Source organism: Plecotus auritus (assembly GCF_963455305.1).
Source record: "Plecotus auritus genome assembly, chromosome: 13".
In the NCBI taxonomy this organism is placed as follows: Eukaryota; Metazoa; Chordata; class Mammalia; order Chiroptera; family Vespertilionidae; genus Plecotus; species Plecotus auritus.
In genome coordinates, this window is record NC_137779.1 from 10820543 (window position 1) to 10835212 (window position 14670).

General features: G+C 58.3%; 1 protein-coding gene across 1 annotated transcript in view; it reads right to left on the reverse strand.

The window, feature by feature from the left end:
* Positions 1 to 622: 622 nt before the first annotated feature.
* Positions 623 to 14670, reverse strand: part of DTX1 (deltex E3 ubiquitin ligase 1) — a 31039-nt gene continuing 16991 nt past the window's right edge. Inside the window, exons 4-10 of the mRNA XM_080650255.1 lie at positions 4315 to 4376; positions 3828 to 3989; positions 3482 to 3543; positions 2896 to 3054; positions 2644 to 2805; positions 2457 to 2546; positions 623 to 1879 (exon numbers count right to left, since the gene is read on the reverse strand). Of these exons, the coding sequence (XP_080506381.1) occupies positions 1655 to 1879; positions 2457 to 2546; positions 2644 to 2805; positions 2896 to 3054; positions 3482 to 3543; positions 3828 to 3989; positions 4315 to 4376 (922 nt within the window). The 3' untranslated portion in view covers positions 623 to 1654. The remainder of the gene's footprint in view (positions 1880 to 2456; positions 2547 to 2643; positions 2806 to 2895; positions 3055 to 3481; positions 3544 to 3827; positions 3990 to 4314; positions 4377 to 14670) is intronic.

A 14670-nucleotide genomic window follows, 5' to 3' on the forward strand; every position in this document is an offset into this window, starting at 1 on the left:
CCTGGTAGGGTCTCGAAGGACTCTGGTTTTGTGTGACTACTGTATAGGGTGGGACAGAAACTGAACCTACCTGAATTGGAGGTGGAGCAGGATGCGGCGCTATCCCATGTGTGGCCAGCAGGGGTCGCTTGGAGCCGCAGCACCCACAACAGCCTCCTGGGCATTCCTGGCTGTTGCAAATGCTAATCAGAAGCTTGTTGCAGATCCTGGGATGTGTCCCCGGCTCGGCTCGGTAGACAGAACCTGGCCCTCCTCCTCCAGGGCAGAAACTGGGGTTCTAGGGTACCAAGGAGCTGGTCATGGGGTCTCCCAGCTTTCTCCCATATTTTCTCAGAGGCTCTGAGCTCCCAGCGGAGCCCCTTATTCCTTGTAATTGTACCAGGGAAAACTGTGCATTGCTTGGTGCCCCTGTCCGAGAACAAACCTTCACCTCTGTCCTCTTGGGTAGGTCTGCCTCTGCCGCCATCACACCCTCTGCCCCAGGACAAGAGAATTATGGGAAACCTGCCTCGCCAGCTGCCCAAGGCCCGAGGGGCAATGGTCCTAGGGTCGTCATTTGTTGCAAGGTCCCCAGGAACAGAGCTACCCCCCGCCCTCCTTCCTTGGCAGGAAAAGACAGGGCGAGGAGGAGAAAGACCGTTTATTTCTCCACCCACAGTGGGACTGGTAGGTTTTCAAAAGAGCAATCTCTGGCGTCCCTTTAATTCTTGGCTGACTTCCACCGTGGCAGCCAATCAACAGAGGCGGAGCTGGTGAGTTGCCTGGGCAACAGGCCCCTGGTTGGTTGAGACCATCAGCCACCCCACTGCCCACTTCCAAGTAAGGGAAATGGACTCTATGCTCTCCAGTCGGCTTTTTCAGACCTGCTGGCTTAAACTAGGCCTCCTCCTCTCGCTCCTGAAGCCAGAAGCTCCAGCCTTCGGATCTCGACACTGGAAACGATTTGGTGGAGAGGATGGGGTGGGTGGGAGGAACGGCGAACAGTGCCTTTATCTGGGACAGACAAGGGCCTGGGGATGGGTGGGGAGGAGGAGGAGGTCAGGGTCCCAGAGGATGAGGAGACACGAGCACAAAATAAGATACCTCTAGCGCCCCTCTCTCTGGCCTGCCCCTTTGCAGAACTGCTCAATAATCTGGGGGCAGAGACGGCGACACAGACGGGGTCAGCTGAGCGCCCCAAGTGCCCCTATGTCCCCCAGGAGCCCCAGCAGGTCCCTCAGTGCTTGACCTGAATCCTCCTGCTGGCAGACAAGCGTGTACGGAGGTGACAGACACACATGGGATCCACATGGAGTGTCACAGGGGTCTTCTTTCTCTTCCCCCCAAGACTGGGGGCAAGTAGAGGCACGTGGGTGCGCGTGCATGTGTTCAACAGGACACGTGTTTGTGTGAGGGGTGGGGCTCCGTCTTTTTGGTAGGGAGGTCGCTGTGGTTTCTGGTGCTCTCCCTGCGATCCTCTCAGGGTCGGAGCTGGATGGCCTGCCATCTTCCCATCATTCCCAGCGGCCACCAGCCCAATTCCCAGACCGCTTCCGGCTTCTTCCACAGGCTCCTCCCCAGCCCCGAACCTGGGCCACGAGGAGGACACACCTGGTGGAGGGAGGCCTGTGCTGGGCCAGGGCAAAGCAGGAGGGAAGGTGGGCAGCCTGGGGCCTCAGGCTTTGGCGGTGGCCTCGGACACGCCCTGGGCTGTGAGCTCGGCCAGCACGTTGTCTAGGTAGCTAGCGTCTGGGTAGCCGTGGCCCGTGAGGTTGGATCCGAACTCGGTCTTGTGGTGGATCTCGTTCCACACCACGGTGTCCGACTCGCCCGTGGTGTTGGAGGTGCCGATCGTGAAGATGAGCCTCCGCTCCCAGGCGGTGATGAGCAGTCGCAACACCTGGAGAGCCAGGTGATGGGCGGGGTCATAGGCAGCCCCGCCCATGGCTCCCTCCAGCCCCGCCTCCCCTCCCTGCCACGCTGTGGCTCCATGAGGCCTGCTGAGCCCAGCAGGATGCCCTGTGGCTGCTAGGCTTGGCCATTTTCTTTTCTGGATGGATCTTTCCAGGTTACCTGCCTGTTTCTTCTGGGGTGAAGGAAGGGTCTCAAAGCGATGGCCCTCTGCAGTTTGGTTTGGTCCCCACACTATGTGACTTCGTTGGCAATATTTAAAAAATCAGAATTTCTGGCTTCTCTCGAAAAATAATAAGTAGAAGCAGACAACACCTATAGTGAGGTGGTGAAAAGCCTGACTGCGTGGGTTCAAATACAGGCTCCACTACTTACTAGCTGTGTGACCTTGAGCAAGTTACTTGCCCTCTCTGAGGCTGTTTCTTTATCTGTAACATGGAGTCAAGACCTTGACCTCAGCAGTGCCTGGCAGGGCTAGACGCACAGTAGGTGGTCATGTCCCTGCTGGTGGGGGAGGCATGTGAGAGCAGCCGTGGCCCACAGCCCTGCACCCTCACAACACCCACCTTCCGGCCCTTCTCGTTGTTGGGCAGGTAGCAGTGGCGCGGGAAGCCTCTTGCGGTGAACTTCTTGCCTGGGTTGGGGTGCTCAGGGCCCTGCGGGAAGGAGCAGCAGGGGCTGGAACCACAGACAGGAGGGGGGGGCCTCTGGAGGGGTGGAAGGAGTTGGGGTCAGGGGTCCGAGGGGGCTCACCTGGATGCCTGTGGGGATGTCATAGACAATGCGGATGGTCTGGGTGTCAGCGAAGCCAGGCAGCGAGTGGGGGATGAGGTGGAACTCCATCTTCCCGGGGGGCTGAGTGCCCGTCTTCTCCCCGTAGATGGCCTTGCAGGTGGGGCACTGCAGGCTGCCGTCCTGCAGCGGGGGAGGCGGGGTGAGGTCCCCAGAGGTCCCAGCTGCACTGGGCTCCCCTGCCAGCTCCCCACGCACTGCCCCCCGGCCCACCTTGTTGCCATTGGAGTACATGGCCACGAGGCACAGCAGGTGGTACATGTGGCCGCAGCGGCCCAGGCGGCCCACGAGCTCGGGCCGCACACCCTTGCGCCGCAGCACGCCCTCGTAGCCGGACGCCGTGACCAGCCGCTCCATGCAGATGGTGCAGTCCTGCGGGGCACAGAGGGCAGGCGGAGGGCTGGGCAGGGCAGGACGTCCCTTCTCCGGCACCCATCTATCACAGGGAGAGGACGCCCTACCAAATCCAGATATGTGGCTCCCTCCCCCCCGCCCCCCCGCCCCAGGGATTAAGGACTAGCAGCAGCAAAACCTAAAAACTGTGGGTGAAAGATACAAACACTGTCAATCACCAAAAGATTGACACCTGTGATTCTATTACACTCAGCTTTCTGTTTATCAAAAGACATTGCTGAGAAAGTGAAAAGGCAAAACCCACAAACAAGGAGGAGGGACTGTAACAGAACCAGGAGGAATTCCTGTGGAGGGCTGGGGGGGAGGGGCGGGGAGGGGAGAGAGAGGGCTCTCTTCTCTGCAGGCAGGGCGCCCTCAGCCCAGGTCCATGGCCCCTGGCACTCACCTCATCAGGTGGGTTCTTCACCTTCTGCATGTACCTTCGAACCACATCCTCAGGGTTCTTACCTGCAAGGACACAAGGGGGTGGGCTCGAGGGCGCCCAGAGTCTACCCCCAGGCCGTGACTCAGATGGAGTCAGGGGTTGGAGAGGTGGGTTGGCAGGGGTGAAAGGTCAGGGGTTGCTGCAGGTGGGATGTAATTGGAGTTCGTGCAGAAGGCGTGGGGGGAACGGGAATTGAGATCAGGACATGGAGGTGAGTCCAAGAGCAAGTTGGAGCTGACGGTCAGAGGGATTGTGGCCCAGGGTTAGTGGGGTTCAGTTCAGGGGTGGGGGGGCATGGAAGGCGTACTTTTCTTGAGGTGCCTCTTCTTGGTCTTGCGGCACACCCCAGGCACACCAGGCACGGGCTTGACGTCGCTCTTGCTCACCGGGGGCGGATGCAGGATAGGTTTGGGCGCCCGGGTCAGGCACACGGGCAGCCCGGCGGCGCAAAGCAGGATCCCGGTCATCCCTGGGGGCGCGGCCTGGACAGTCAGGGGTGGGGCGCCCTCCAGGCCCCTCCCACCCTGCACTTCCCACCCTTCTGTTATTGGGTGTACGCATGGGCGTCTCTCTCAGACTCCGCCTACCTGCTTACATCCAGTAATCTTGGAGTTTTCAGGTGGATGAGTGGGGGTGTGCCCTGGGTCTCCCCCCTCAACCCCACCCCAGGTTGAAGCCAAGAAGAGTGCCTTCTCCGGGCCCCGCCCACCCAGAGAGAGGGTGTGTCCTCTGGCCCCGCCCATGAGCTCATTAAGGGATGGAGTTATGAAGCCAACAGGTGGGCTGGATCTCACCTGCCAGGGCCGGGTGGACTGGGCCGGTCCCATTCAAGTTCTTCACCGGGAGCGCGGGGACCCTGAGGAGCGAAGAGAAGAGGCTGCAGTCCCCACACCAGAGGGTCAGGGGACCCTGGGCATCGTGTGACAGCTTTGTGCCTGTCCCAGTCATCCAGAATGATCCCCAGGGAACTGCATTCCGACTCCGACATCCTTCTATGGTAAGGTGGGTGTGGCCAGGGCCTCAGCCGGTTATAATGAAACGAACCCCTAGACTTGGTACCGACGCTCCCCCACTCTTCAGCCGGCCTCCTCCCTGGTCAGAGCACCTGGGTTCCAACGGCTCCCTTTCACTGGCCACTGTGCCTGAAACCCAACCGTCAGGGGCTTAGTCCTTCCCGCCTCTCACAGTTTGCTGTATGAGGCCTACTCCCCAGCAAAGGTTTGGGAAGGAAGGGTTCCGGGACCCAGTAAGTTAGGAAACACTTCAAAGTCTCCCTCTCGGAAAATTCACATCATATCTGAGCATGTTAAAGGCTGGTAAGTCCTGCATAAGGAAACATGGTTAGCGAGGTACACCCAGGTTTTCCCAACACATTTGATTACGAATGTTTTTTGCATGTCTGCAATACCTACTGCCGTCAGGGCCTGAGACTCAGGCATTGTCCTGAAGAGACCCTAGGAAAATGCAGTCTGCTTGTCCTCTTCGCCCTCCCCCCAGAGAGCTCTGACTTTGGGAAATCACCCAGAGCTGCTCTCATATCTCAGGTCAACCACTGACCAGCTGGGTGACCCTCAGCACACCCTCCTCCTCCTCATAAGCCTGTTTCCTGTGTAACGTGGGATAATGTGGCACCTTCCTTCTGTTTGCTGTGAAGAGTCAATGAAGGTCTACACGTCAAGGGCCGAGCACCATCCCCGGTACCTAAGAAAGACTCCAATAGCATTTACCATCACTGTCCCCATCGGTCGCCGGCCCTGTGTCATCTTGGATGAGTAGAGACACCTCTTGCACCTCCGCCCCCTAAATCATGGTGTGACTGCTCTCCATGGTGGAGAGGAAACCATGAATGTATTGCAGCGACAAGCTGGGGCAAGTCACTTAACCTCTGTGACCCTCAGTTTCCTCATCTGTAAAATGGGGATAATGATACCTCACCTATAAGAGCCGGGTGAGAGGAAGCCTGCTATGACCTGCACAGCGTGTCTGCCTGCGTCTTCATGACCTCAGTGCTCAGCTGTGGGTGGGCATGGTCCCTGGATGGGTGCATTTTGATAAACAAGTGTGTTCTGGAAGCCAGGGGCAGCCCGAGGACCTGGGGGCTGTGCCAGGAAGGGGTGCAGGAAGGGAGGGGGCAGGGACAGCTGGGGAAGAAGCTGCTCCAGCCCCACAGCCTGCTTGCGAAGGACTGAGCCTGGCTAATGCTGCCTTGTCACCAGCCCCTGGCAGGCACAGTTGGCATCAGGGAGCTGGCTTCAAGCAAACAGCACGCTTGGCAGACATGGGTGCAGCTCCTGGCCCTGGTCTCGCTGAGCCGTTGGCCTGGGAAGGTTTTAGGTCTCGGCTTTCTTACAATTTCTGGCACCGCTGAAAAGCCACCGAGCCCTGGGCTACCAAAGTCAGTCTTGCTCCTGGGAAGAGGGTGGTGAGTGGGGCGTGACGGCGGGGCTGGTTTTTATTTACCTACCAGGGATCTGGGGGACAGCCCCAAAGCAGCCCCAGCCCCTCTCAACCTGCAGGCCCCCTGCGAGAACCCAGGGTAGCAGGGTTCCCACGACACCTGAGCGTGGGAGCCACCTGGGCCCCCTTTTGATGTGGGATGTGCTGCTTCCTCCAAGTCAGTGAGAACATCCTCCTGCCCTGGACAGGAGACCGCTGCCCGCAGACCTCCCGGAAGCGGGGCCGCCCTCCACTCTCTGCCCCGCCCTTTTGGGGCCCAGCCTGGCAAAGGGTCACAGGAATCTTTAAATCCCCTTGAAATCTGCTCTGACCAGAAGCCAGGCCTGGCCACCCCAGGGGAGAAGTGGGTCCCGCAGCCACGCTGGTCTTCCTGCTCATGCCCCACCCCCATCAGATCCTGTTTGTCCTCTGCCCTTAATCCCTGACGGTTCCTACCTTGCTCAGAGTAAATGTGGCTTTCTTACCCTACACGCTATAGCCAGTACTGACCCCTGGAGCTCCACTTCCCCCATGCTCACCCCTATCCCTCCACCCCGCGTCCCTGGTCTCCCTGCTGCTCCTCAGACATGCCAGGCATGTCCCCACCCAGGGCCTTTGTGCTTGCGGATCCCTCTCCCAGTATGCTCTTCCCAGATAGCCACCTGTCTTGCTTCCTCACTTAACACAAGCTTCTGCCCCAATATCTCCTTTTAAATAAAAAGAAAAAGTTTTTGTTGATTTTAGAGAGAGAGGAAGAGAAAAGGACAGAGAGAGAAACATCATTCGGCTGCCTCCTGCACTCCCCCTACTGGGGATGGAGCCCCCAACCCAGGTATGTGCCCTGACCGGGAATCTAACCAGTGACTTTTCGGTTTGTGGGATGATGCTCAAGCAACTGAAGCCACTCTGGCCGGCTGTCCTAATTAATGTCTTCTTATCAGAGGCCTTCCCTACCACCTTACTCCAGAGGTAACTGTCTTTGCCCTTAACTTACTTTTTTTGTCATAGCACTGATCGCGACCTGATGTCAAAAACTCTGTGGCATGACCAGGCCCTCCTGCCTCTGTGACCTCACCTCCTACTCCCTCCATCTCTACTCTAGACACCCCTGCTGCTGCTCTAACCTGCCGAGCACGGTTGCCTCTCAAGGCCTTTGCACTTGCTGTGCCCTCTGCCCCCCGATGCTGAAGGGCTCACTTCCGTCTCTGTTGCAACCCCACCTCATCGGAGAGCCCCTCCTGACTATCCAATGTCTAGCACATAGTAGATGTTCAGTAAACACTTATTTCGTAATGAATGAAGGCAGCCCGGATTTTGAGGGGAGGTTCCAAGAAGACTCCTGCGCACATGCTCAGGGACACTGTCCGCATGATTTTTTTACACATCTGAAGTGAGCCTTGAGCAGAAATCCCAGAGAAACACCCCCGCAGCTGCTGATCCTGGAGGGTCTGGGCCAACATGCATTCTAAGTGACCACATTCAGTGGCATCCTGTGGGAACAGCCCAAGCGAACATTCTCAAAGAAATTCCCGGAAATGCTCCCCATCCAATCCGAGGCAGGAGTTCCATGCAAGGGTTTGGGGAGCCCAGACATGTCACATCTGCCCTCTGAAGACAGGGTAAAAGGTTACTGTCTTCAGGAGGCCACTTCAGATTCCATCAAGCGAATTCATAGCCACTCCTCCTTTTCATTCCCAAGGGACTGTGCTTCTCTTCTGTTGAGGACTCAGACATTTTCGCTCCTGCTTTCTAGTTGTGTGGTTCCTCCCCTATCTCTTCCCCCAGATGGTGAGCTTCTGGAAGCGTCTCTGACCCGGCCCTGTGACCCCAGATCGAGGATGAAACTTGCTCACATGGGTTCTCAGTAAGTACTCAATGGGGAAGCTGAGCCCAATAAGGAAGTGCTCTCCTAGCTCTGTGGTCTCTTCAGAGGGCGGTCCAGTATCTATAGAAACAGTGGCTCCAATGCCAAATGCCACCCCCCTCTCCACTCCATCCGACACAAAATTGGAGCAGGGATGGCAAATATATGACACCCATAACAGGCATCACCAATCAATCCCAGCACTCCTTCCCACGAGCCAGAAATGCAGCTGCAGAATCCTCCTCAACACCCTGCTCCAGGGAGTCGCTGCCATGTGGGCAGAGATGGCTCAGGATGGAATGTGTTCGTCATTTATTTTTGCAGATGATGGGACTGAGGCCCAGAGAGAGGAAGCGACTTCACTAGGGTCACCCAACTGGCTCTGGGTCCTGGAGTTTTGAGTCAGTGGGCAGGATGATCCCACCTGGCTGATCTGCGGGGCCATCTGGAAAGGTGCCAGCCTTCTGAGACCTCTGTGCCCCCCAGGTGGGCTGAGCCTGTGCCCTGGGCCCTGGGCTGGCTCAGCCCTGTGCAGGCTGCACAGTGGGTCCCGATGTCTGCTCGGGCCACCCCGCTCGGGCCCAGGCACCAGGGCAGTTCAGGGCCCCGGGACAGCAGGAAGCCACACTGACACTCCCTGAGGGCAGCTGAGTTTCCACCCCTCTACCTGCATCTCGTCTCCCTGCCCCTGGACGCCCTGCCAACGGTGTCACCGTTCTCTGATGATGGTTTCCAGGCCCCCCAATGGGCATCAGGAGCCATCAGAGCACCTGGCACTTACCCAGGGGCCCCTTGGGAGGCCTAGGGGAGCCCAGGCCTCAGGCATTTGGGTCCAAGAGGGTGAGGAGGAGGCAGAAGTGAGAGTGCCATGCCATGGGGTTTCCATGCGCCCTGGGCCTGCTCCTGTCACCTGTCCCCTTCCAGTGCCCAATCCACCTGTACCCAACCCTGCCCTCCACAGTCCTGGGCCCCACCGGGTCCCGCCCACCCCCTCTGCAGAAGCCAGAAGCCAGAAGCCTGAGGACATCCCGGCCAGCGCTGGGAAGACTGGGCGCCCCACGGACCCAGCAAAACGTGCAAGCCGTCTGGCTGCTGCCTGGAGGCCGTGCTCACTTCCCCTTTCCTTGCTCCAGCACCTGTGTGCTTGGACAAGCCCAGAGCTTCTATGGGCCTCAGTTTCCCCTCTGTCAAACAGGGCCTCTCACCCCTGCACACCCGTCCACTCCTAGGGATGAAAGGGGCAAAAGTCCCCTGGGGAGACATTTTGAGGGGCGGTTGCCACTTGGGGGTCAGATTTACCCCGAGGCCTGGGGATCAGGGTCACTCTCTCTCCCACCTTCTTGGTCTCTCTGCCTGCCCAGTGCAGCGCTCTGTGGGGGGAGCCCAGCAGGGAGAGGAGGGGAGGGGAGGGGAGAGGAGGACTGGGCTGGTTCCCACGGCCTGGGGCGCCCTGTACAGACAGGAGTGTGTGGTTTGGCCTCCCAGGGAGCGGGGCAGGAAGTGCTTCAGGTCTGCGGGGTGGGGGGGGGGGGGTGTTTGGTTTGACCTTGTGATGAGGCTGAGGCGGTGGGGAAACAGCAGCTGTGGAGTTACAGCCACTGCACACCCCGTGAGGCCAGGAAGGGGGAGGGTGGGCAGGCGAGAGGCCAGGTGGGGACACACTGAGGGCGAGACTCCTCATGTTGCGCTTTTCAGTTCTTTTTTTTTTTTTAAGCATTTAGATGTGACACCTATTAAAGAACTGCAGAAACAGAATGTGGACTCTTTTAAGTGAAAACGTAAAATCACTGCTAGGAGTAAAAAAAAAAAAAAGAAGGAAAACACTCAAGCATAACCACCACATCAAAGACCACCTCCCCACCGCTCCCGCCTCCCGCTCAGCCCCACCTGCAGGCTGTTCTCAATCTCCAGTGACCCTGTTACAACAAAGTCACACCCGTCTCTCCCTGGCTCACAACTCTGCGGGCTCCCAGCTCACACACAAGTCAAAGCCCAAGTCCCCGACGCAGCCCTCAGGGCCCCGGAGAGCTGGCCCCATTTCATGTCTGACCTCCTCTCCCCCTGCAGCCTCACCAGCCACACTGGCCTCCTCCAACATACCAGCTGCTGCCGCCTCAGGCCCTTTGCACAAGCTGTTCCCTCTGTCCGGAACTCTCACCCCAGTTCTGAGTGGACTACTCCTCAACCTCCGTCAATCTTTGCTCAAATGTTACCTTCTCGGGGAGGCCTTTTCTGGCCTCTTTACTTAAAATGACATTCCTCTCACCACTCCCTACATCCCTTTTAACATTTTCTTTTTTACTCTGTAGCAGTTACAACTCTACCATATTCTGGAATTTATTTTTATTGTTTGCGTATTGAATGTGAGCTCCAGGAGGGTGGGGGTGGTCTCTTTCGTTCATGATGTATTTCCAGGGTCCCGACTAGCACCTGCTACACAGTAGTTGCTTGATGTATGTGGATTAATTAATCAGGGAACAGACAAACACAAGGCAGAAGGGAGGTAACAAGAAACAGCAAACTGGGGAAAAGATGACAGGTACAGGGTCAGCGCCCTTAAAGCAGAAGGAGTGCTGGCGGATGGATCACGAAGCAGCACACAGCCCAAGAGAAGGGCAAGCGAAAGAAACAAACAACTGAAAAAGCAGGAACCGCTGGCACCCAGGAAACAGGAGGAACCAGAGCCAGAGGTTGAAAAGGCCAACGGCATCTCCGGGCACCGAGGAGGCTGGCGATGTGCACGCCTCAGCGGGGAGCGAGACGCACCTTCTCCCGCTGCCCCCGAGGGATGTCAGTGGTGCAGACTTCAAAAGGCAGCCACTTTGACATTTGGCCTCAAGCTGGACAAGGACCGGGATTGTCAGCCCCACCCCACAGGTGCAAAAGCTGAGGGCCAGAGCGGGCATGGGCTCCGCTGGGCTCACAGGGAGAGGAGATGTTGAAGCAGGGCCCAAACTCAGCCTCTGCTCGGGGCCCCTGACACCCTGTGGAATCAGGGCTGTGGCGGGGGCTGGGGGTGTCTTTGGGACCATGGCTCAAAATGTGGAGAGTGCAGGCAGGAGGGTGGGACACCCCAATATCCTGAGGGGGGATTCTGAATCAGAGTCCTAGTTGTGTGACCTCGAGCAAGCGCCAGGCTTTGGGAGCGTGCAAAATGGGGATCATAGGACCTGCCTCCCACAAAGTGGGAACTAAGAGAGGCGATCGCATGTCAGTCACAAGCAGGAGGCTGGGACGACATGTGAGTGCTCAGTACAGAAAAACAGGCCTGCAGCTGCCCTCTCTCCCTCCCTCCACCGCATGGGGTGGAAACTCTGAGTCTGCCCACAGCTGTGTTCCAAAGGGCTGGACGCTGCCCTCTCGGGAGACAGGGCGGATCTTCCCCACCCCTGCTGTCCCCCAGGCCCGGCCGCCAGCTGGCTCCCCGCCCCCGCACAGGGGCGAGTGGAAAAAACCCCGGTCATGGAGACACTGCCCCCACTGGCTGTGTGGCCTGGGGCAAGGCAGTGGCTGTCTCTGGGCCTCCAGGCTGTGGCCCACCCAGGGCTGAGATGAGGGTGGGATGAGGATGGACTCAGAGCGCTCTGAGGAGTCCACTCCCTTCCATGCTGCTCACGCCGCCTTTTAGGTTCCCGTGTGAGTGGCGTGGTTTTAGCTGTTTGGCAGAGGGGGACCCGGAGGCTAGGGAGGGAAAGCTGGGCATGCAGGGTCGCCCAGCTGGGAAAGGACGGGGTAGGACTAGGTCTGTGTGGAGAGCAGGGAGCAGGGGAAGGGAGAAGGAGCTGAGAAGGAAAAGGCAGGAGAGAAGGAGCAACAGATAGAGACAGGCAGACAGAGCCAGGGAGACAGGGACGGAAAGAGACAAGACTCAGCTATGAGAGTCACAGGGACTGTCCCCGGTGCGTGGCGTTCTCGGGCCTCTCTCGTTGAATTCTGACGCCCAGGCCCTAGACACTGTGGGGACAGGGGCTTTGCAGAAGAGAGTGCGATGAGGTCACTCGGGCGGGCCCTGAGCAACATGACTGTGTCCTTATAGAAGGACATTTGGACACCAGAACACAGAGGTGAGACCGTGGGCGGGGCCGTGAGGACTGGGGGCCGGCGGGGGGGCGGGTGTTGGGGACCAGGGTGGGGGTGCGAGGCCTGGTTACCTGGCTCCTCAGAGACCCCATCCCTATCCCCTCATTTGGCTGCACCTGGGCCTCGACTGCCTTGGCAACAGGACAGCAGACTTCACGGGTCCTGCCCACCCCCCACTCTGAGCCAGGGGTATTTTGAAGTGGCGCTCCTTGGAGATGAGGGTTGGGGGATCTCTACGCAGCTTGTCTGGCTGGGGAGGGTAGGCCAGAGGGGCAGAGGTGAGACTGGGTCGGCTCTGCGAGGCTAGGGAGGGATGAGGGAGCCCTTGTCTGGTCTCTGAGGGTCACAAACAGCTCCCAGGAGGAGGAGGACGGAAGGAGATAGGCGGGGTAGGGGCACGTGGCTGAGGAGAACGGAGTTCTGGTATGTCTTAGGGGACATGCTTAATGATCAGTGCCCTCAGGAACCACCCTTCCCTCCTCACAGCCCCCTTGAGCTCTAGCACACTCTATGGCTGCCCACGGCTGGCAGCACCAAGCCCCGGCTCCCCGGACGCCCCCCAACCTGGCTCTGTAGTTCCACTTGGGAAACATCTCAGCTCCTAAGGTCCCAGCAGGAACCTCTACCCCCGTGAGGTGCCCGGACCTGCTGGCTGCAGCCCCACCGCCACCCTCTGCACTCACAGCGCCCCTGCCTGGGGCCTTCCCTTCTCACACCCCGCCCTCCTCTCACGTCTAGCCCTTCCCCGAAAGAGCCACGTCCTTCTGGTGCCACTGAAGTCATGCCCGCTGTTCCCTCTGCCTGGAACAGCCTTTCTCCGATCTGGCTGCCTCCTCAGAGGGGTCTGCCCTGACCACCCATCCCCTCTGCCGCACTGCCCCGCCCCACTCCCTCCCCGGCACTTCCCTCTCTCTCCAGTGATCGTGTTCATTTCCGCGTTTACTTGCTCTCTGTCTGTCTCCCCATCAGTCTGGACCCTATTTGTCTCGTGTGCTCTGTGAACCTGCACCCACAGTCCACGTGTGAAGGATTAATATTGTGCAATAAAAGCCGACTAATTCCCAGCCTACTCTAAAACAGCGGCTTTCACCAGTTTCATCCGTGACTAAGAAATTCACTTCACCGGGCAACCCATGAAATACATGCAGAATTAACTGATGCGAAAGGCTCACAGAGCGATTCTTCCTATTGCTATGCACCACACACACCCGTGTTTGCTGCTCCACCCTATTCCGGTCCATTCCACCCCAATCCCATAATCCACCAGTGCGGACACAACGCAGTCCCAAAGAGAAGGTTCCCCGTTCTAGCTGCCGAGGTCCCTGGACCTTCCCTGGTTCTGCCCCCTCCCACCCCCACCCCAGTATGTCGCCCCACTCTTCTTGTCCTTCTGGGGCCCCCAACCCTTCCTCTTCATCAGGGAGCCGGAGCCAGGCTGCTAAGGACAAGGAGCCGTAATGAACACTCCAGCTCCCGGGCCTCCTGAGGTGTCCTGTCTGTTGGCACTGGGCCTGCCCGAGAGGAGGGGCCTGGAGGGGAAGGGAAGGGTGAGGCAGGCAGGTGGCAGCTGCGATCTGCCCATGGAAAGTTACGGCCCCCGCCCCCACACCAACCTTCCTCCCGGATAACAAAAACAGTCCCCTGTCACTGCTGGACGGCTGCGGCGTGCAGACACTGTCCAGGTACACAGCCTCTCCACAGGATGCGGAGTCCCGCTCCCATTTCACAGATGGTGAAACTGAGGCTCGATGAAGGGGAGGGACCAGGCTCAGATCTCACAGCTCAGAAGTGGCCAAGAGGGGATCTGAACCTAAGCGGACTCTCAAGAGGACAGAAGCCACCTGACTTCAGGGTCCCTTCCCTTCTCAAGGCCTCAGTTTCCCCTGGGGAAAGGGGAGGTCTGGAGGAGGTGACCTCAAAGATTGTACCCAGATATGCCCTTTGCTGTCTCAGGTCGTCACGGTCAATCCCCTGGGCCATGCATAGTGATACCAGCAGCGCTGGCTTCTGGTGCCCGCCCCTCCTCCTGGGCATCATGATCCAAACGCCACCTGGTCTCTTCCCTTCCGGGCTGTCCCAAGGTCAAGTCGTGGCTCCTGGCTCTCATTCCCACCCCCTCAGGGACCGTTCCTCTGCTGAAACTAGTCTGGGCGAGCAGCAACAGGCTCACTGGGTCCCCATCCTGGGCTTGGATGCCTTAACGCAGGAATTCCCAATCTTGGTCTGACCTGGGTTCCCTTCCTCCATGAAATCCCACTGGGAAATCCTGCCAGTTCATAAAAGATTCCAAAAAAGGGCCATTTTGGTTAAAACAAGAGCAGAGGCCGGTTTCTGTGTGTGACTTCTCCTTATCCATCACCCTCTCCTGCCACTATCTCTGGTCACCCCAGGAGTCCCCGGAACCCAGTTTGCAAACCACAGTATTAGGCCAAAGTGATGGTGATAATTCAGGTGCGGCCTCTGGGGGACTGTTTTGGATAAGTGGCCCGTGCTCGCTTGAGCCTTCCTGTGAGATGGGCATGGATGGGGCTGGGGGTGGAAATCATCTAAAAATTCGAAGCCAACACAACTCAGACTCTGGACCCTACAGGCCTGGGTTTCCACCCCTGCTCTCCACCTGGGTGACTGGCAGCAGGTACCACACCTCTTCCGGCCTCAGCCTCTCCATCTGTCATGTGGGCATGACAGGATTAGCTGGAGTAATAAACGAGGCGATGCAGATCAAGTTTAGCAAATAAACATGGAATGCACACCCTATTATTGTTGCTAC